Below are 22,031 nucleotides of genomic sequence, written 5' to 3'. Positions count from 1 at the left end.
TGAAGAAGATAGAGATCGAGGGTAAATTTTTGAGGAGTGCAGCGGAACACAGTGTGAACACTTCAGAGTTTGGTGAGTGTGGGAGTTCGGTGAAGTGGGGGAAGGATGTGCTGCTTTGCCTTGCTTTTCCTAACTTTTTCCGCAGAGCGGCGGCGGACCTGAGCAGCAGAAGACTGAGAGTGGGGATAGAAGCAGCAGCAGACCTGCAACAAGAGAAAACTACTGTGCAACGTCGCAGGTGAGGCAGGAGAGTCCGAGAGGTGAGGACAGTATAAAAGGAGAGACCGAGAGCGGGAGGAGAGTCTGAGAGGTGAACGCCGGGTAAATCTAAGGCAAGCCATGGCAGCAGAGCTCGCACCTGTAATATGCTCCTCCTGCACTATGTGGGAAGTCATCGACACTACCAGTGTCCCTGGTGACCATGTGTGCAGGAAGTGTGTCCAGCTGCAGCTACTGGCAAACCGCATTTCGGAGCTGGAGCTGCGGGTGGATTCACTGTGGAGCATCCGCGATGCTGAGACTATCGTGGATAGCACGTTCAGTGAGGTGGTCACACTGCAGGTAAAGATTACGCAGGCAGAAAGGAAATGGGTGACCGCCAGGCAGAGTAAAAAGACCAGGCAGGTAGAGCAGGAGTCCTCTGGGGCCATCTCCCTCTCACAGATATTCTGCTTTGGATACTGTTGGGGGAGATGGCTTATCAGGGAAAAACAGCAAGAGCCAAGTTCGTGGCACCACAGGTAGCTCTGCTGCACAGGAGGGGAGGAAGAAGAGTGGCAGGGCTATAGTGATAGGGGATTCAATTGTAAGGGGAACAGATAGGCGTTTCTACGGCCGTAAACGTGACTCCAAGATGGTCTGTTGCCTCCCTGGTGCTAGGGTCAAGGATGTCACGTAACGGCTGCAGGGCATTCTGGAGGGGGAGGGTGAACAGCCAGTCGTCGTGGTCCATATCGGTACCATAGGTAAAAAAAGGGATGAGGTCCTGCAAGGTGAATTCAAGGAGTTAGGAGATAAATTAAAAAGCAGGACCTCAAAGGTAGTGATCTCAGGATTACTACCAGTGCCACGTGCTAGTGAGTATAGGAACAGGAGAATAGACAGGATGAATGCGTGGCTGCAGGGATGGTGTAGGAGGGAGGGATTTAGATTCCTGGGACATTGGGACCGGTTCTGGGGAAGGTGGGACCTGTACAAGCGTGAAGGGTTACACCCAAGCAGGACCGGGACCAATGTGCTCGCGGGGGTGTTTGCTAGTGCTGTTGGGGAAGGTTTAAACTAGAGTGGCAGGGGGATGGGAACCTGAGCGGGGAATCAGAAGGGAGTAAAGTTGAGAGCAGCAAGAGAGGGGAAGACCCAGGGGAAATTTACAATACAAATAGTACAAACAGTTGTTCAAGAACAAGTGAAAGGGAAAAGCGTACAGCAACGGAAAGAAAGTGTACTTTAGACACTACAGATAAAGTGAAAACTAGAAGGGGTAAGGCGATCAACCCAGCATCAAAGCTGAAGGTCAGACTAGGGTGTGTGGCCCAACTAAAAGTTGTATATACAAATGCACGGAGTATAAGGAATAAATTAAATGATCTACAGGTTCAGATTCAAATTGGAGGGTATGACATGATAGCTATTACTGAGACATGGCTGCAGGATGGTCAGGATTGGGAACTAAATATACCGGGTTATAAGGTCTACAGAAGAGATAGGGAAAATGGAAGAGGGGGAGGAGTAGCCTTAGTGATTCGAGATGAAATCACTTCAATGATAAAGGACGATATAACAAGAGGTAAGCAGCCAACAGAGACCTTATGGGTTGAATTGAGAAATAAGAAAGGATCTAAGACTATAGTGGGAGTTGTGTATAGGATCCCTGGCAGCAGCTCTGAAGTGCTAGATTGTATAAATGCAGAGATTAGACAAGCGTGTAAGAAAGGCATAGTGGTCTTAATGGGGGACTTTAACCTTCACATAGATTGGGGAAAGCAGACTAACAACTGTCAGAAAGGTAGTGAATTTCTTGAACCAGATTTAGTTAACAGCTTAACTGTGCGTGAACATCTATCCAATAGCAATCATAACATGATCGAGTTCAATGTAGTGTTTGAAAGGGAAAAAAGTGAGTCAGCTGCTAAGATTCTAGACTTGGGTAAAGCCGACTTCAATGGGATGAGACAGAGACTGTCCACAGTAAACTGGGCAAATCTGTTAATGGGTAAAACGACTGATGATCAGTGAGAAATGTTTAAAGAAACATTTAACGTGATACAGAACTGGTTTATACGCCTGAGGGGCAAGAACTCTACTTGCCAAAAAAAACAGCCATGGACAACTAAAGAGGTAAGGGACAGTATAAGACGTATGGAAAGGGCATACAAAAAGGCAAAAAATAGCGCAGATCCTGGCAAATGGGAAAGATACAAAGATCAACAAAGGGTCACAAAACAGATAGTAAGAACTACAAAAAGAGAGTATGAAAAGAAACTTGCAAGGGATATCAAAACCAATACAAAGAACTTTTGTAGTTATATTAGGAAAAAGAGGGTGGTCAGGAGCAGTGTTGGCCCCTTAAAAACTGAAAGTGGGGATATTGTCATTGACAATGGGGAAATGGCGGACATGTTGAATAATTACTTTGCGTCAGTATTTACAGTAGAAAAAGAGGATAGCATGCCGGAAATCCCAAGAAAACTAATATTGAATCGGAGACAGGGACTCGATAAAATGAACATAAGTAAAGCAACAGTAATGAAGAAAATAATAGCACTAAAGAGTGACAAATCCCCAGGACCAGATGGTTTCCATCCCAGGGTTTTAAAGGAAGTAGGTGAGCAGATTGCAGATGCCCTAACTTTAATCTTTCAAAGTTCTCCAGATTCAGGAACCGTCCCTCTAGATTGGAAAATTGCACATATCACTCCGCTTTTTAAGAAATGAGAGAGAGGGAAACCGGGGAATTATAGACCAGTTAGCCTAACATCTGTTGTGGGGAAATTGCTGGAGTCTATAATTAAGGATAGGGTGACTGAACATCTCGAGAATTTTCAGTTAATCAGAGAGAGCCAGCATGGATTTGTGAAAGGTAGGTCGTACCTGACAAACCTGATTGAATTTTTTGAAGAGGTGACTAAAGTAGTGGACAGGGGAATGTCAATGGATGTTATTTATATGGACTTCCAGAAGGTATTTGATAAGGTCCCACATAAGAGACTGTTAGCTAAGTTAGAAGCCCATGGAATCGAGGGAAAAGTATGGACTTGGTTAGGAAATTGGCTGAGCGAAAGGCGACAGAGAGTAGGGATAATGGGTAAGTATTCACATTGGCAGGATGTGACTAGTGGAGTCCCGCAGGGGTCTGTCTTGGGGCCTCAATTATTCACAATATTTATTAACGACTTAGATGAACATAAGAACATAAGAAATAGGAGCAGGAGTAGGCCAATCGGCCCCTCGAGCCTGCTCCGCCATTCAATAAGATCATGGCTGATCTGATCCCAACCACAAATCTAAAGAACACAAGAAGTAGGAGCAGGACCTGGCCACACAGCCCCTGGGCCCTCTCCGCCACCCACAGGGCATTGACCGATCCGAACTCAGCTTCATGTCCAATTTCCTGCCCGCTCCCCATAACCCCTAATTCCCTTTACTTCTAGAAAACTGTCTATTTCTGTTTTAAATTTATCTAATGATGTAGCTTCCACAGCTTCCTGGGGCAGCAAATTCCACAGACCTACCACCCTCTGAGTGAAGAAGTTTCTCCTCATCTCAGTTTTGAAAGAGCAGCCCCTTATTCTAAGATTATGCCCCCTAGTTCAAGTTTCACCCATCTTTGGGAACATCCTTACTGCATCAACCCGATCAAGCCCCTTCACAATCTTATATGTTTCAATAAGATCGCCTCTCATTCTTCTGAACTCCAATGAGTAGAGTCCCAATCTACTCAACCTCTCCTCATATGTCCACCCCCTCATCCCCAGGATTAACCGAGTGAACCTTCTTTGTACTGCCTCGAGAGCAAGTATGTCTTTTCTTAAGTGTGGACACCAAAACTGTATGCAGTATTCCAGGTGCGGTCTCACCAATACCTTATATAACTGCAGCAATACCTCCCTGTTTTTATATTTTATCCCCCTAGCAATAAAAGCCAACATTCCGTTGGCTTTCTTGATCACCTGCTGCACCTGCATACCAACTTTTTGATTTTCTTGCACTAGGACCCCCAGATCCCTTTGTACTGCAGTACTTTCCAGTCTCTCGCCATTAAGAAGGCATAGAAAGTCTCATATCTAAGTTTGCCGATGACACAAAGATTGGTGGCATTGTAAGCAGTGTAGATGAAAACATAAAATTACAAAGGGATATTGATAGATTAGGTGAATGGGCAAAATTGTGGCAAATGGAATTCAATGAAGATAAATGTGAGGTCATCCACTTTGGATCAAAAAAGGATAGAACAGGGTACTTTCTAAATGGTAAAAAGTTAAAAACAGTGGATGTCCAAAAGGACTTAGGGGTTCAGGTACATAATCATTGAAGTGTCATGAACAGGTGCAGAAAATAATCAAGAAGGCTAATGGAATGCTGGCCTTTATATCTAGAGGACTGGAGTACAAGGGGGCAGAAGTTATGCTGCAGCTATACAAAACCCTGGTTAGACCGCACCTGGAGAACTGTGAGCAGTTCTGGGCACCGCACCTTCGGAAGGACAGATTGGTCTTGGGGGGAGTGCAGCTTAGGTTTACTAGAATGATACCTGGACTTCAAGGGTTAAGTTACGAGGCGAGATTACATAAATTGGGGTTGTATTCTCTAGAGTTTAGAAGGTTAAGGGGTGATCTGATCGAAGTTTATAAGATATTAAGGGGAACGAATAGGGTGGATAGAGAGAAACTATTTCCGCTGGTTGGGGATTCTAGGAGTAGGGAGCACAGTCTAAAAATTAGAGCCAGACCTTTCAGGAGCGAGATTAGAAAACATTTCTACACACAAAGGGTGGTAGAAGTTTGGAACTCTCTTCCGCAAACAGCAATTGATGCTAGCTCAATTGATAAATTTAAATGTGAGATAGATAGCTTTTTGGCAACCAAAGGTATTAAGGGATATGGGCCAAAGGCAGGTATATGGAGCTAGATCACAGATCAGCCATGATCTTATCAAATGACGGAGCAGGCACGAGGGGCTGAATGGCCTACTCCTGTTCCTATGTTCCTATGTTCCTAACAGTGGTTTTGAAGGGCAAGGGAATGGTGGTTGTGCTAAGGAATACTTCATCGTATTCTTTATTATTCCTGTTCTAATTTTTTTAATTGATTTTTTTCAGAAGATTGATTTTGTAAATATATCAAGTGATTACAGATACAAGATCACATTCCTCAAAGAACCAGATGTAGCATTGAGGCTAAAAATAAAATGTTAAAGAATTTTTACTTTTCAGGTATGGTAGAAATTAATTTTGCTGGTAATTTGCAGAAAGACCTCCATTGTATAGAGTCATAGAAGTATACAGCTCAGGAGGAGGCCATTCGGTCGATCGTGCCTGTGCCGGCTCTTTGAAAGAGCTATCCAATTAGTCCCACTCCCCTGCCCTTTCCCCCAGCCCTGCAAAATTTTCCCCTTAAAGTATTTATCCAAGTCCCTTTTGAAAGTTATTATTGAATCTGCTTTAACCATCCTTTCAGGCAGTACATTCCAGATCGTAACAACTCACTGTGTAAAAAAAATTCTCCTCATCTCGCTTCTGGTTCTTTTGGCAATTACCTTAAATCTGTGTCCTCTGGTTACCGACCCTTCTGCCACTGGAAACAGTTTCTTCTTATTTATTCTATCTAAACAGTTTGTGATTTTGAACACCTCTATCAAATCTTCCCTTATCCTTCTCTGCTCTAAGGAAAACAACCCTAGCTTCTCTAGTCTCTCCACGTAACTGAAGTCCCACATCCCTAGTACCATTCCATTAGATCTCTTCTGCACCTTCTCTAAGGCCTTGACATTCTTCCTAAAGTGAGTTGCCCAGAATTAGACTCCAGCTGGGGCCTAACCAGCGATTTGTAATGGTTTAACATAATTTCCTTTATTCTGTACCCTATGCCTCTGTTTATAAAGTTAAGGATCCCGAATGCTTTTTTAACAGCCTTCTCAACTTGTCCTGCCACCTTCAAAGATTTGTGTACGTACACCCCCTGGTCTCTCTGTTCATGCACCCCCTTTAAAATTGTATCATTTAGTTTATATTGCCTCTCCTCATTCTTCCAACCAAAATGCATCACTTCACACTTCGCTGCATTAAATTTCATCGGCCATATGTCTACCCATTTCACCAGTCTGTCTACGTCCTCTTGAAGTCTGTTATTATCCTCCTCACTATTTACTACATTTCTGAGTTTCATGTCATCTGCAAACTTTGAAATTATACCCTCTATACCCAAATCCAGGTCATTAATATATATCAAAAAGAGCAGTGGTCCTAATACCGACTCCTGGGGGACACCGCTGTATATTTCCCTCCGGTCTGAAAAACAACTATTCACCACTACTCTCTGCTTTTTGTCCCTTAGCCAATTTTGTATCCACGCTGCCACTGCCCCTTTAATCCCATCAGCTTTAATTTTGCTAACAAGACTATTATGTGGTACTTTATAAAATGCCTTTTGAAAGTCCATATACACAACATCAACCACACTACCTTCATCAACCCTCTCTGTTGCTTCATCAAAGAACTCAGTCAAACACAATTTGCCTTTAATAAATACCTGAGGAAGGAGGAAGTCTCCGAAAGCTTGTGAATTTAAAATAAAATTGCTGGACTATAACTTGGTGTTGTAAAATTGTTTACAGTTTAATAAATCTGCGCTGGCTTTCATTTAATAACCCATATTTTTCCAGGTAACAATTAATTTTGCCTTGGATTATTGTCTCTAAAAGTTTCCCCACCACAGACATCAGACTGACTGGCCTATAGTTGCCAAGTTTATCCCTCTCACCTTTTTTGAACAGATATAACAACAAAAATTTCCAAATATCATATTCGAAAAGGTGTTACTGTAGATACTAAAGATCCTTGAATATCACAACATCGGTTACTATTTTTTCCACACTGGTAGCTTTCTTAATTCCGACTTTCTCCTCTCCACGAAATGCTCCATTGTTGACGAAGTACATTGCTTGGTAGCCCAGCGCCTTCAACTGTGACAGACATCTCAAGACACGTAAATCTGTGACTTGCAATTATAACTTGAGAAGCTTGAATAATCAGTATTTAAAATTTTGTAAGATTGAGGCAAAATGGTTATTAATTAATTCTCCTCAATATTTGGATCGTAATTAGAATAAGACTCGAAATTTGTCATACTGACCTGTGCTGAAGTCGTGCTTTGCTCCCTGAGAAGAGGTTGCTGTTGCATCACGTGCTGTGTGTTAATTGGACCAGTTTTCATTGCTTCTTGAATCTGATTGGTTTGAATACCTTGCCCCTGCGGTGTGATGGATGTAGGTTGCTGGATATTGGAAGGGTTTCCTGTTGTGAGCTGCATCGAACTGAAGTTTAGTCCTGATGTTGGTTGTTGCAAGAACATCTTAAAATGGTAAAAGTTTGTCAGTCCAAACTGATTTTTTGTGAAGAAGAAACAGACTGTCATAAGGAGCTGAATTAAAAATATTTGCAAAGTTGTAAACTTTTTAATAAACTTTTGTAGTATTGCACCTTTCTTGAGTAAGCCACAATGTACATACATAAAAAAGATGTTTAAGTGCGTCTATTTATTCTTTATATTAAAAACATTGACTGCTCCCAAGAATCTAATGTAATTACTCTTGCATTTGGGGCTGTAAACATAACATTATGCGACCAATTAATTGTAACGGGGTCAGATCTAACATTATCTGCTGGTCTGAAAACAAACACACTTAAATAACAACCATCAGCCTCTTAAGTAAAAATCATCCTCCACCCCTCACTGAGCAGGATTTAAGCCCTCAACCCTTTCTCCTGCAAGATTTTGACCTTTCACCTCCCCCTATTGAGCAAGATTTTGTCCCTCAAACCCTTGTCCACCCCACCGAGCAAGATTATGACCAACAAACACCGATCCCCGTCCATGCTGAGCAAGAATTGACCCTGAAACCCCTCCTTCCCCACATGGAGGAAATTATCATCACCACCCCCATATAGCTAGATTTATCCCTCATCCCACCCTTTGAGCTAAATTTCAACTTTTAACCTCCCCTGTCCCCACCACTGATTAAGATTTTGCTCCCCCTGCAAGAGTTTGACCTTGCCACCTTGCTGGCAGAATTTTCTGTTCCAATCCACCCACTGGTTGCACTTGCTCCTCACCGGCTACCCCCCACCCCCAGCCTGCTTCATTTACAGTATCCTGCAATTCCACACTTCTCCCACTAATGGCTGTGTTTCTCCTCCCCTGACAGCTGACTGTGCCATGCCTCAATCCCCCTACATCTGCTGATCTGAATTCCCCTTCCTCAGCACTCCATTCCTCTCCCTTCCTCCTCCCCTCCCCTGTTCCCTTCCCCACTACTGTCCTATTTTCCTACTCTTCTCCCCCACTCGCCTTCCGTTTCCCCCTTTTCCCCTCTCTGGTCCCCCACATTGGTTCCATTATTCCCCTCCCTCTAACCCTGCATGACATAAAACATTCAAATTGGTCTTGGCTACTCATGCGCAATGCCACAGGAAATTAACTAGCAATATACAAAAAGTCTTGAGTATAGCAGACACTTCTATAAATGTCACACTTACTTGCTGTAATTCTTCCTATCCTTATTTTCTGTAATACTATCTTGTGTCACAATTTTCTGTCATGCTTCAGGTTTCCTATTTATTATACTTTGTTCTTCTAGCTGAATCTACAAGCTAAGTGGCACTATTCAACTAATTATGCCTACTCCAGATTCACTGGATCATGTAATCAACCCTGACTTCAGTCAGCAGGCCTAATTCCAGCAGCAATTCTCTCTAGGTACATTTTCCCACCCTTGCTTCTCCATCTGTGTGTTTCTTTTTTGTTCCCCATTATCAATCCATTATCAATTTTGAAGGCCTGTGCTCTTTTCTCAAAGAACCATTGCCTGCTCTTTTTTCCGTCTCTTTCTTTCTTAATAGTTCTATTGTGCTGTGTTTTTGTTTTGCACTAATGGTGCAGAAGCTAAACAGGTACTAGGTGTGCTTTTTGTGTCTTTTTCTTTGAATATCTGCTCCCCATTGTTTTATTTTAGGAGGTGCAAGCGCTATTCTCCGCTGTTTTTTTTTTAAGTAATATGAAATATCTGATCCTAAAAGCCGGTGGTGCAATAGCAGAAGCACTACGGAACCAAAAAATCAAGTGCACATCCTTATGGCTGGATCTCCATCACTTTCCTGCGAAGTGTAATTTTCTGGTAGGTATTTTAGACTAGCCTAATACAAACTTAAATACAACTTCTACGCGAGCTCAGGGAGGGACAATGCATCTAGGTGAAGAATCCCTGTCAATTAGCAAGTCAAGTTCAACTTAGTAATAGGTGTTGGTTTTGTAGTACTCCACTCAGTTTTTCAGACCATCTGCACCTGTCATTATGCCATCAACTGTATCTGCACCCTATCTGCCAATGAACATGGTGAACTGGCTCTGCAGCAAGTAGTTAGACATACCTACCACAGTGAATGGCCACACAAGAGGTGTATTGCCATATTTTAGATTTTATCTGTTTCCTACAATAATAGAATTAAAATGCCTTCGGCAGCAGTCTACACAACCTAACATCCGTGTTGAATGTTATATGGCCTAACTCATCCCTCTCCTACGTCACACAGTCACAACCCCCTTGGTAAAGACATTTCCTGCTCTGCCTGAAGTTAAAAAGCTGGAGATTGCCTCAGTTCAAGAGTTCTTCCAAATTCAGGTACTCCATCAGATGTAGAGCTCCATTTCATGCTATGCTTCAGACTGTAGGTTAGACTGTACATAGTTTGGGAAAATTGAGCTTTTTGCTTACAGCTTTCAAGCTGGGTCGATCTGGGATTTAAGAACATAAGAAATAGGAGCAGGAGTAGGCCAATCGGCCCCTCGAGCCTGCTCCGCCATTCAATAAGATCATGGCTGATCTGATCCTAATTTCAAATCTAAATCCATGTCCAATTTCCTGCCCGCTCCCCGTAACCCTTAATTCCCTTTACTTCTAGGAAACTGTCTATTTCTGTTTTAAATTTATTTAATGATGTAGCTTCCACAGCTTCCTGGGGCAGCAAATTCCACAGACCTGCTGCCCTCTGAGTGAAGAAGTTTCTCCTCATCTCAGTTTTGATAGAGCAGCCCCTTATTCTAAGATTATGCCCCCTAGTTCTAGTTTCACCCATCTTTGGGAACATCCTTACTGCATCAACCCGATCAAGCCCCTTCACAATCTTATATGTTTCAATAAGATCGCCTCTCATTCTTCTGAGCTCCAATGAGTAGAGTCCCAATCTACTCAACCTCTCCTCATATGTCAACCCCCTCATCCCTGGGATTAACCGAGTGCACCTTCTTTGTACTGCCTCGAGAGCAAGTATGTCTTTTCTTAAGTATGGAGACCAAAACTGTATGCAGTATTCCAGGTGCGGTCTCACCAATACCTTATATAACTGCAGCAATACCTCCCTGTTTTTATATTCTATCCCCCTAGCAATAAAAGCCAACATTCCGTTGGCCTTCTTGATCACCTGCTGCACCTGCATACTAACTTTTTGATTTTCTTGCACTAGGACCCCCAGATCCCTTTGTACTGCAGTACTTTCCAGTTTCTCGCCATTAAGATAATAACTTGCTCTCCGATTTTTCCTGCCAAAGTGCATAACCTCACATTTTCCAATATTGTATTGCATCTGCCAAATCTCCGCCCACTCACCCAGCCTGTCTATATCCCCTTGTAGGTTTTTTATGTCCTCCTCACTCTCTACTTTCCCTCCCATCTTTGTATCATCTGCAAACTTTGATATGTTTCACTCGGTCCCCTCCTCCAAATCGTTAATATAGATTGTAAAGAGTTGGGGACCCAGCACCGCGGAACACCACTGGCTACCGGTTACCAGTCCCGAGAATGAACCATTTATCCCAACTCTCTGCTTTCTGTTAGATAACCAATCCTCCACCCATGCCAGAATATTACCCCCAATCCAGTGATTCTTTATCTTGAGCAATAATCTTTTATGTGGCACCTTGTCGAATGCCTTCTGGAAGTCTAAATACACTACATCCACTGGTTCCCCTTTATCCACCCTGTACGTTATGTCCTCAAAGAACTCAAGCAAATTCGTCAGACATGACCTCCCCTTCATAAAGCCATGCTGACTTTGTCCTATTAAATTATGTTTATCCAAATGTTCCGCTACTGTCTCCTTAATAATAGACTCCAAAATTTTACCCACCACAGATGTTAGGCTAACTGGTCTATAATTTCCAGCCTTCTGCCTACTACCCTTTTTAAATAAGGGTGTTGCATTAGCAGTTTTCCAATCTGCCGGGACCTTTGCCGAGTCCAGAGAATTTTGGAAAATTATTACCAAAGCATCCACAATCCCTACTGCCACTTCCCTCAAGACCCTAGGATGTAAGCCATCAGGTCCAGGGGATTTATCCGCCTTGAGTCCCATTAATTTACAGAGTACCAATTCCTTAGTGATTTTAATCGTATTTAGAGCCCCCTGTTTGTCCAGTGTTGGGATATTCTTAGTGTCCTCCACCGTAAAGACTGAAACAAAATATTTGTTCAGCATTTTTGCCATCTCCATGTTTCCCACCATTAATTTCCCGGTCTCATCCTCTAATGGACCTACGTTTGCCTTAGCCACCCTTTTTCTTTTTATATAACTGTAGAAACTCTTGCTATCTGTTTTTATATTTTTTGCTAATTTATTTTCATAATCTATCTTCCCTTTCTTAATCAATCCTTTAGTTACTTTTTGCTGTCTTTTGAAGACTTCCCAATCTTCTATCCTCCCACTAAGTTTGGCTACCTTATATGTCCTTGTTTTTAGTTGGATACTATCCTTAATTTCTTTACTTAGCCACGGATGGCTGTTATTTCTTTTACACCCTTTTATCCTCAGTGGAATATATATTTTTTGAAAGTTGTAAAATAACTCCTTGAATGAACACTACTGCTCATGTACCGTCTTACCCTTTAATCTATTTTCCCAGTCCACTTTAATCAATTCCGCTCTCATACCATCATAGTCTCCTTTATTCAAGCTCAGTACACTTGTTTGAGAACCAACCTTCTCACCCTCTAATTGGATATGGAATGTAACCATGTTATGGTCACTCATTCCAAGGGGATCCTTAACTAGGACATTATTAATTAATCCTGGCTCATTACAGAGGACCAGGTCCAAGGTTGCTTGTCCCCTTGTAGGATCAGTTACATACTGCTCAAGAAATCCATCCCTAATACACTCAATAAACTCTTCCTCAAGGCTGCCCTGCCCAATTTGATTTGTCCAGTTAATATGATAGTTAAAATCCCCCATAATTATAGCTGTTCCCTTATTACATGCCCCGACTATTTCCTGATTAAATGTACAGGCGAGGTCGTGGCCTATGAAGGGCTTCTGGGAAAATTAAAGGCTGCAACTATTTCAATTTAAGTGGCTGCATATGTGGGCAAAAATGTTATTACCCTTTAAAAAGGCTTTATGTAACTTGAATGGATATTTCAACGGATTTATGGGGCAATAAAATGGCTGGTACAATTGTGTAGGCAGCAAATGGAAAACTGGCTAAGTAATGGAGAGACACCATTTTGACAGCTGGCAAAGTGGAGTTGCTGCTACATGAGATGGGTTGCACTGTTTGCCACTCCAGGGCACCGTCAAAGAGGACAGAAGTGCAGCGTGCCAGGCAGGCGGTGGCATGCAAAAAAACAGACTTCTGTTCGGTACTCATTCTATTTGATATAGTGGTAGATAGTTACTGAACATTTGCTTATGTGCAAGAAAATGGAGAAGGCCTTTTAAGGAGTATACATAAAAACAAAAGTATTTTGGGATCCCAGCCCCACTCTTAAAATTGATTCCAATTTCTCTGCCTATTTTGGATATTTGTGAACAATTTTACAACACCAAGTTATAGTCCAACGATTTTATTTGAAATTTACAAGCTTTCGGAGGCTTCCTCCTTCCTCAGGTAAATGTCAGGAACTCCTCTAGGCCTACGCATTTATAAATCACAGAACAATACATGGTGATTACAGATAGTCTTTGCAACTGCCCGTTGCCAAGGCAATCACCGTGTTCAGACAGAGAGGTGTTACCTACAGAGCCCCCGAATATACAGTCAAAAAAAAAACCAAACAAACAGAAAAAGAGAGAGAGAGAGAGGCAGAAACATCCTGGCAAAAACATCCTGGAGTGAAACCAGACATATCCAACATTTTGGATATGTCTGGTTTCACTCTCGTTACAGACTGCTGCTGAAGGCAGTTTAGTTTTTCAGGCAAACCCTCATCATTCTTGGGCTGGAGTAAAAGGTAAAAATTAACCAGGATTCCTGCTCCTTATTACTATCCAATGACGTTGCTAGCTGTGTGTATGTTTGAATAATGGGTAAGAAGAGTATGCATGGCTCTACACTCCCCTCGGACCAAAACCCACCTACCATCACTGTCCAGATTCTCATGCCAAAATGTGTAGTTGAGTGAGGAACTGGAAAGCTGCTGTTTGCCCATGGAATTATACTTGACAGAACTCCTAACTTCAGGAGAGGCAGTGCAAAGGAAGATCATCACAAAAGAAAATATCCTGAGGTAGTGGGAATTATTTGAATGCCCATTAATCCAGCAATAGGTCTATGCCTTTAATTCTTTAGTGGGATGTGTGTACATTAGTTTGCCATAATCAGCACCAAACACTCATGCTTAACTATCACTCATTCTTTTTGACTTACCTGAAGTCCTTGTCCTTGGACAAGGTGAAGCTGCTCTTGGATTTTGCATAGTTCCTCTTGCTGCCGTTGGATATTTGCTTCCAGCATCCGTGTCCTCTGTTCCAACTGCTCCTTTAGGTGTTGCATAGCCCCTAGCTGAGCTGAGAACTGCAACATAGGCTGAACACAAAATGCTATGTTAAGTCAAGTAACTGTAGTTTGAAATTCGTAAGCACTTAGGGTACATGAATTAAATATACCAACAACTACACGGCTTTCAGAACTGTCTGGGTAGCTTAGTGCAAATTGTGAAGCGTGCCAATGGAATCCTGATTCAACCGATCTTCAGTCATTTCATTTGAACTTTTTCAAGCTTTTGCAAGAACTAGTTCAATCATGGACTCTAGAGGTGTCTGGAAAAGGCAGAACTAAAAATTAACATATGCCTAAGATTAGGCCATATAGGACACAAACAAAAAATAGGAACAGGAATAGGCCATTCAGCCCCTTGTGTCTATTGGGCCAGTCAACTAGATCATGGTTGATCTGTATCTCAATTTCATTTACCCACCTTTGCTCCATATCACTCGATACCCTTAGCCAACAAAAATCTATTTCTGGCCGCTGCCTTGGCAAATCCATCAAGTTTACTTTGGGGCTGCTGCTGGCTACACAAGACTTGCACCTGAGGAGCCGATGGAACCAGTATGGCACAAAACCAATATAAAATCAGCTTAAAAATAGCTCCCCGATCCTCCAGTGGTGAATTTTTGCCAAAATTTTCTGAAAATTAATTAGAATACACCGTAGCGAGCGGAAGCAGAGTGACCAATAGCCAGAGCAAAAACCCATTGCAATGTGATGCTATTTGGGCCTGAAAGTGTTTAAAATAGATGTTTGAAGGTTGAACTGATGGGCAGAAACAAGCATAAATTCAAATTATAGAGAGCTAATTCGCCTGAAGGACTGTCTGGTTAGTTCATTAAATGGAACAGTGACCCACCCCCTTCCCATTGAGGTTGTACAAACAACACGAAATCCGGAGGCTTATAGTTTCTCTGGTAGTTTGTAATCCCAGTGCTATTTCTAGTTTACTGCTTGTGTTTTAATAAGGTGTAAATGGGCACATAGTGATCAATAATGACCACATTCACAACACATAGGATTAGAGATCTGAATTACAAAAAAAACTTGCATTTACATAGCGCCTTTCACGACCTCAGGACGTCTCAAAGCACTTTACAACCAATTAAGTACTTCAGAAGTGTAGTAACTGTTGTAGGAAATGCGGCAGCCAATTTGAGCACAGCAAGGTCCCACAAACAGCAATGTGATAATGACCAGATAACCTGTTTTTTTGTGGTGTTAGTTGAGGGATAAACTTTGGCCAGGATTCCCCTTGCAATGGGACTCCCCTGCTCTTCTTCAAAATAGTGCCTTGGGGTCTTTTATGTCCACCTGGGACAGCAGGTGGGGCCTCAGTTTAACATCTCATCCGAAAGACAGCACTTCCGACAGTGCAACACTCCCTCAGTACTACACTGGAGTGTCAGCCCAGAATTTGTGGGACCTGAACTCACAACCTAGTGTCTCAGAGGCGAGAGTGCTGAACATTGAGCCACGGCTGACACATTCATATGTCACATTCGTATGGTAGTTTAAGGCTAGGAATCGGCAACCACTGTTCCCTTAAAGCTGCACATGTGTGTGGCAGCACAGCAGTCTGTCGTGGGCCGCGCACTTAAACATTCCGTCCGTGCATCAAACCAGTGCTCTCGGCCCCTCTCTCACACTGACCAGTCCCCAGGCCCCTCTCCCACACTGACCAGTGCCCGGACACCAGGCCCTTCTCCAGCTCTGCCTCCCTGGTCCCCAGTGCTCCAGCCCCAGGCAGGCTGCTCTGCCGCTGGTGCTGGGGAGTGTCCAAGTGTCCGATCCCATGGCTCCGCCCCAGGAGGCGGTGGATTCAAGGTCTCATTTTTTTCTTCCTGAGCCCCTCAACTTCACCCAGCAGTGAAATGTTGGCGAGTGGTGATTGATTGCCCCAGGAACCAACAGGAAGAGAGCTCGAGCCAGAGGGCCAAGCGAGCAGCGTGTTTTGCACCAAGCACGGTGCTTGAGGGGTGGAACCTGAGTCGGTGAGTCAGGTGAGTTCGTGTGAACCCCTGTTAAACAATTTATCTTTCAAAAAGCTAAATCGCGATTTCTTTTGTCAAGAAAACATTTGTCAGCATTTTGTTTTCCTAGAGTTCCTATTATGAGTTTCAGACACTTTAGTGCCACGTGGACCAGGTATTTAAAGGTCATTCATTTCCCTCTTTCCATGTGCTGTTAGTTAAAGGTTCAGAGATTGATTTCCCCTTCATTATGCATCGATTTGCGATATTTAGAGGGACAATGTCTCATCTTTTCTGCGCCTTTAGTAGTTAAAGTAACATCCTTCCTGTTAGTCTTGAGTCACATTCTGTACTGGGGAAACGGCTGTCAATTTTGGTGGCTTTTGCCTTTAAAATTCTCATCCTCTCGTCAAATCCCTCCAAACCCTGTCCATGGCTGTAACCTCCTCCAGCTCTACAACCCTCTTTTTATAAGGAGAAATTGTTTCCAGTGACAGAAGGGTCGGTTAACAGAGGACGCAGAATTAAGGTGATTGGCAAAATAAACAGGCGACATGAGGAAAAAACACTTTATGCAGCACCTTGTTATGATCTGAAATGCACTCCTGAAAGGGTGCTGGAAGCAGATTCAATAATAGCTAAGAAAAATGGCACATGAGAAAGTTGGACCAGAGGTGGAGGAACAGATACTGGAGAACTCAGAGATGAAAAGAGGCATTACTGATTTTGACAATGAAAAATAAAAGAAAGACTTGCATTTATATAGTGCCTTTCATGGTCTCAGGATGTCCCAAAGCAGTTTACAGCCAATGAAGTATTTTTGAAGTGTTGTCACTGTTGTAATGTAGGAAATGGGGCAGCCAATTTGTGCAAAGCAAGGTCCCACAAACAGCAATGTGATAATGACCAGAAAATCTGTTTTTGATGATGGTTGATGGATAAATATTGGCCAGGACCCCAGGGAGAACTCACCTGCTCTTCTTGTAAATAGTGCCATGGGATCTTTTACGTCCACCTGAGAGGGCAGACGAGGCCTCGGTTTAACGTCCCATCTGAAAGTCGGCACCTCCGACAGTGCAGCCTCAGTACTGCACTGAGTGTCAACCTAAATTTTGTGCTCAAGTCTCTGGAGTGGGACTTGAACCCACAACCCTTCTGACTCAGAAGCGAGAACACTACCACTGACACAGCATGCCATAAGAATGCTGTGTCAGTGGTAAGAAGACAGAGCAAAGCGATTCCACAACCAACGAATCAGATCAAAGCTCTGCAGTCCTGCCACATCCAGTCATGAATGGTGGTGGACAATTAAACAACTAACGGGAGGAGGAGGCTCTGCAAACATCCCCATCCTCAATGATGGCGGAGTCCAGCACGTGAGTGCAAAAGACAAGGCTAAAGCGTTTGCAACCATCTTCAGCCAGAAGTGCCGAGTGGATGATCCATCTCGGCCTCCTCCCGATATCCCCACCATTACAGAAGCCAGTCTTCGGCCAATTCGATTCACTCCACGTGATATCAAGAAACGGCTGAGTGCACTGGATACAGCAAAGGCTATGGGCCCTGACAACATCCCAGCTGTAGTGCTGAAGACTTATGCTCCAGAACTAGCTGCGCCTCTAGCCAAGCTGTTCCAGTACAGCTACAACACTGGCATCTACCCGACAATGTGGAAAATTGCCCAGGTATGTCCTGTCCACAAAAAGCTGGACAAATCCAATCCGGCCAATTACCGCCCCATCTGACAAGGTACCGCATGGTAGGTTGTTACATAAGGTTAAATCTCATGGGATCCAAGGTGAGGTAGCCAATTGGATACAAAATTGGCTTGACGACAGAAGACAGAGGGTGGTTGTCGAGGGTTGTTTTTCAAACTGGATGCCTGTGTCCAGCGGTGTGCCTCAGGGATCGGTGCTGGGTCCGCTGTTATTTGTTATTTATATTAATGATTTGGATGAGAATTTAGGAGGCATGGTTAGTAAGATTGCAGATGACACCAAGATTGGTGGCATTGTGGACAGTGAAGAAGGTTATCTAGGATTGCAACGGGATCTTGATAAATTGGGCCAGTGGGCCGATGAATGGCAGATGGAGTTTAATTTAGATAAATGTGAGGTGATGCATTTTGGTAGATCGAATCGGGCCAGGACCTACTCCGTTAATGGTAGGGCGTTGGGGAGAGTTATAGAACAAAGAGATCTAGGAGTACAGATTCATAGCTCCTTGAAAGTGGAGTCACAGGTGGATAGGGTGGTGAAGAAGGCATTCAGCATGCTTGGTTTCATTGGTCAGAACATTGAATGCAGGAGTTGGGATGTCTTGTTGAAGTTGTACAGGGCATTGGTGAGGCCACACTTGGAGTACTGTGTACAGTTCTGGTCACCCTATTATAGAAAGGATATTATTAAACTAGAAAGAGTGCAGAAAAGATTTACTAGGATGCTACCGGGACTTGATGGTTTGACTTACAGGGAGAGGTTAGACAGACTGGGACTTTATTCCCTGGAGAGTAGGAGGTTAAGGGGTGATCTTATAGAAGTCTATAAAATAATGAGGGGCATAGATAAGGTCGATAGTCAAAATCTTTTCCCAAAGGTAGGGGAGTCTATAACGAGGGGGCACAGATTTAAGGTGAGAGGGGAGAGATACAAAAGGATCCAGAGGGGCAATTTTTTCACTCAAAGGGTGGTGAGTGTCTGGAACGAGCTGCCAGAGGCAGTAGTAGAGGCGGGTACAATTTTGTCTTTTAAAAAGCATTTGGACAGTTACATGGGTAAGATGGGTATAGAGGGATATGGGCCAAGTGCAGGCAATTGGGACTAGCTTAGTGGTATAAACTGGGCGACATGGACATGTTGGGCCGAAGGGCCTGTTTCCATGTTGTAACTTCTATGATTCTATGATTCTATGATTCTATCAGTCTACTCTCAATCATCAGCAAAGTGATGGAAGGTGTCATCGACAGTGCTATCAAGCGGCACTTACTCACCAATAACCTGCTCACCGATGCTCAGTTTGGGTTCCGCCAGGACCACTCGGCTCCAGACCTCATTACAGCCTTGGTCCAAACATGGATAAAAGAGCTGAATTCCAGAGGTGAGGTGAGAGTGACTGCCCTTGACATCAAGGCAGCATTTGACCGAGTGTGGCACCAAGGAGCCCTAATAAAATTGAAGTCAATGGGAATCAGGGGGAAAACTCTCCAGTGGCTGGAGTCATACCTAGCACAAAGGAAGATGGTAGTGGTTGTTGGAGGCCAATCATCTCAGCCCCAGGACATTGCTGCAGGAGTTCCTCAGGGCAGTGTCCTAGGCCCAACCATCTTCAGCTGCTTCATCAATGATCGTCCCTCCATCATAAGGTCAGAAATGGGGATGTTCGCTGATGACTGCACAGTGTTCAGTTCCATTCGCAACCCCTCAAATAATGAAGCAGTCCGAGCCCGCATGCAGCAAGACCTGGACAACATCCAGGCTTGGGCTCAGAAGTGGCAAGTAACATTCGCGCCAGATAAGTGCCAGGCAATGACCATCTCCAACAAGAGAGAGTCTAACCACCTCCCCCTGACATTCAACGGCATTACCATCACCGAATCCCCCACCATCAACATCCTGGGGGTCACCATTGACCAGAAACTTAACTGGACCAGCCATATAAATACTGTGGCTACGAGAGCAGGTCAGAGGCTGGGTATTCTGCGGCGAGTGACTCACCTCCTGACTCCCCAAAGCCTTTCCACCATCTACAAGGCACAAGTCAGGAGTGTGATGGAATACTCTCCACTTGCTTGGATGAGTGCAGCTCCAACAACACTCAAGAAGCTCGACACCATCCAAGATAAAGCAGCCCGCTTGATTGGCACCCCATCCACCACACTAAACATTCACTCCCTTCACCACCGGCGCACTGTGGCTGCAGTGTGTACCATCCACAGGATGCACTGCAGCAACTCACCAAAGCTTCTTCGACAGCACCTCCCAAACCCGCGACCTCTACCACCTAGAAGGACAAGAGCAGCAGGCACATGGGAACAACACCACCTGCACGTTCCCCTCCAAGTCACACACCATCCCGACTTGGAAATATATCGCCGTTCCTTCATTGTCACTGGGTCAAAATCCTGGAACTCCCTTCCTAACAGCACTGTGGGAGAACCGTCACCACACGGACTGCAGCGGTTCAAGAAGGCGGCTCACCACCACCTTCTCGAGGGCAATTAGGGATGGACAATAAATGCTGGCCTCGCCAGCGACGCCCACATCCCGTGAACGAATAAAAAAAAAAAAATTGCCCAGGAATGCAGCCCTGAAGAGAGGATAAGTTAAGTTTCAAGTTGGAAAAATATAATAAAAACTAGTCAATTTCCTGTAGCTTTTCAGATGGGAAGTAAAGATCAAGTGTAGTCTTCAGCTGAAGTAGGATTAGTGGGATAATTGGACCAGAACGTGCAGATATAATTCAGTCTGCACTTTAAAGTCATATATTCTGTCCTTATTTCTTTATAAACTTTGATTTGATATTATTTATAATTAAATAAAAAAAACTTAGGGCAACTTGGGAACCAGAGAAGTGGAGTTGGTTGCAACATAAGCATTTCACTGAGAATCTTAAGGATCAACAAGGTCATCTATGTGCAGAACCACAAGAGATGGGTGAGATCCTAAATGAATATTTCGTATCGGTATTTACGGTTGAGAAAGGCATGGATGTTAGGGAACTTGGGGAAATAAATAGTGATGTCTTGAGGAGTGTACATATTACAGAGAGGGAGGTGCTGGAAGTCTTAATGCGCATCAAGGTAGATAAATCTCCGGGACCTGATGAAATGTATCCCAGGACGTTATGGGAGGTTAGGGAGGAAATAGCGGGTCCCCTAGCAGAGATATTTGAATCATCGACAGCTACAGATGAGGTGCCTGAAGATTGGAGGGTAGCAAATGTTGTGCCTTTGTTTAAGAAGGGCGGCAGGGAAAAGCCTGGGAACTACAGACCGGTGAGCCTGACATCTGTAGTGGGTAAGTTGTTAGAGGGTATTCTGAGAGACAGGATCTACGGGCATTTGGAGAGGCAGGGACTGATTAGGAACAGTCAGCATGGTTTTGTGAGTGGAAAATCATGTCTCACGAATTTGATTGAGTTTTTTGAAGGGGTAACCAAGAAGATAGATGAGGGCTGTGCAGTAGACGTGGTCTACATGGACTTTAGCAAAGCCTTTGACAAGGTACCGCATGGTAGGTTGTTACATAAGGTTAGATCTCACGGGATCCAAGGTGAGGTAGCCAATTGGATACAAAATTGGATTGACGGCAGAAGACAGAGGGTGGTTGTAGAGGGTTGTTTTTCAAACTGGAGGCCTGTGACCAGCGGTGTGCCTCAGGGATCGGTGCTGGGTCCGCTGTTATTTGTTATTTATATTAATGATTTGGATGAGAATTTAGGAGGCATGGTTAGTAAGTTTGCAGATGACACCAAGATTGGTGGCATTGTGGACAGTGAAGAAGGTTATCTGGGATTGCAACGGGATCTTGATAAATTGGGCCAGTGGGCCGATGAATGGCAGATGGAGTTTAATTTAGATAAATGTGAGGTGATGCATTTTGGTAGATCAAATCGGGCCAGGACCTACTCCGTTAATGGTAGGGCGTTGGGGAGAGTTATAGAACAAAGAGATCTAGGAGTACAGGTTCATAGCTCCTTGAAAGTGGAGTCACAGGTGGATAGGGTGGTGAAGAAGGCATTCAGCATGCTTGGTTTCATTGGTCAGAACATTGAATGCAGGAGTTGGGATGTCTTGTTGAAGTTGTACAAGACATTAGTTAGGCCACACTTGGAATACTGTGTACAGTTCTGGTCACCCTATTATAGAAAGGATATTATTAAACTAGAAAGAGTGCAGAAAAGTTTTACTAGGATGCTACCGGGACTTGATGGTTTGACTTATAGGGAGATGTTGGATAGACTGAGACTTTTTTCCCTGGAGAGTAGGAGGTTTAGGGGTGATCTTATAGAAGTCTATAAAATA

The 22,031-nt window shown here is 43.7% G+C and overlaps 1 protein-coding gene across 11 annotated transcripts in view; it reads right to left on the bottom strand.

The window, feature by feature from the left end:
- The window catches only part of clocka (clock circadian regulator a), a 168,527-nt gene that overhangs the window by 8,994 nt on the left and 137,502 nt on the right, over positions 1 to 22,031 (bottom strand). For all 11 annotated transcript variants that reach the window (XM_067987247.1, XM_067987288.1, XM_067987266.1 and 8 more), the window contains 2 exons: positions 13,914 to 14,072; positions 7,350 to 7,568 (listed from right to left, as the gene is read on the bottom strand). In XM_067987247.1, the coding sequence (XP_067843348.1) occupies positions 7,350 to 7,568; positions 13,914 to 14,072 (378 nt within the window). The remainder of the gene's footprint in view (positions 1 to 7,349; positions 7,569 to 13,913; positions 14,073 to 22,031) is intronic.

The sequence above is a fragment of the Heptranchias perlo genome, chromosome 1 (assembly GCF_035084215.1).
Source record: "Heptranchias perlo isolate sHepPer1 chromosome 1, sHepPer1.hap1, whole genome shotgun sequence".
Taxonomy (NCBI): Eukaryota; Metazoa; Chordata; class Chondrichthyes; order Hexanchiformes; family Hexanchidae; genus Heptranchias; species Heptranchias perlo.
Note: the sequence above shows the minus strand (reverse complement) of the source record. Positions and strands in the feature narration are given on the sequence as shown.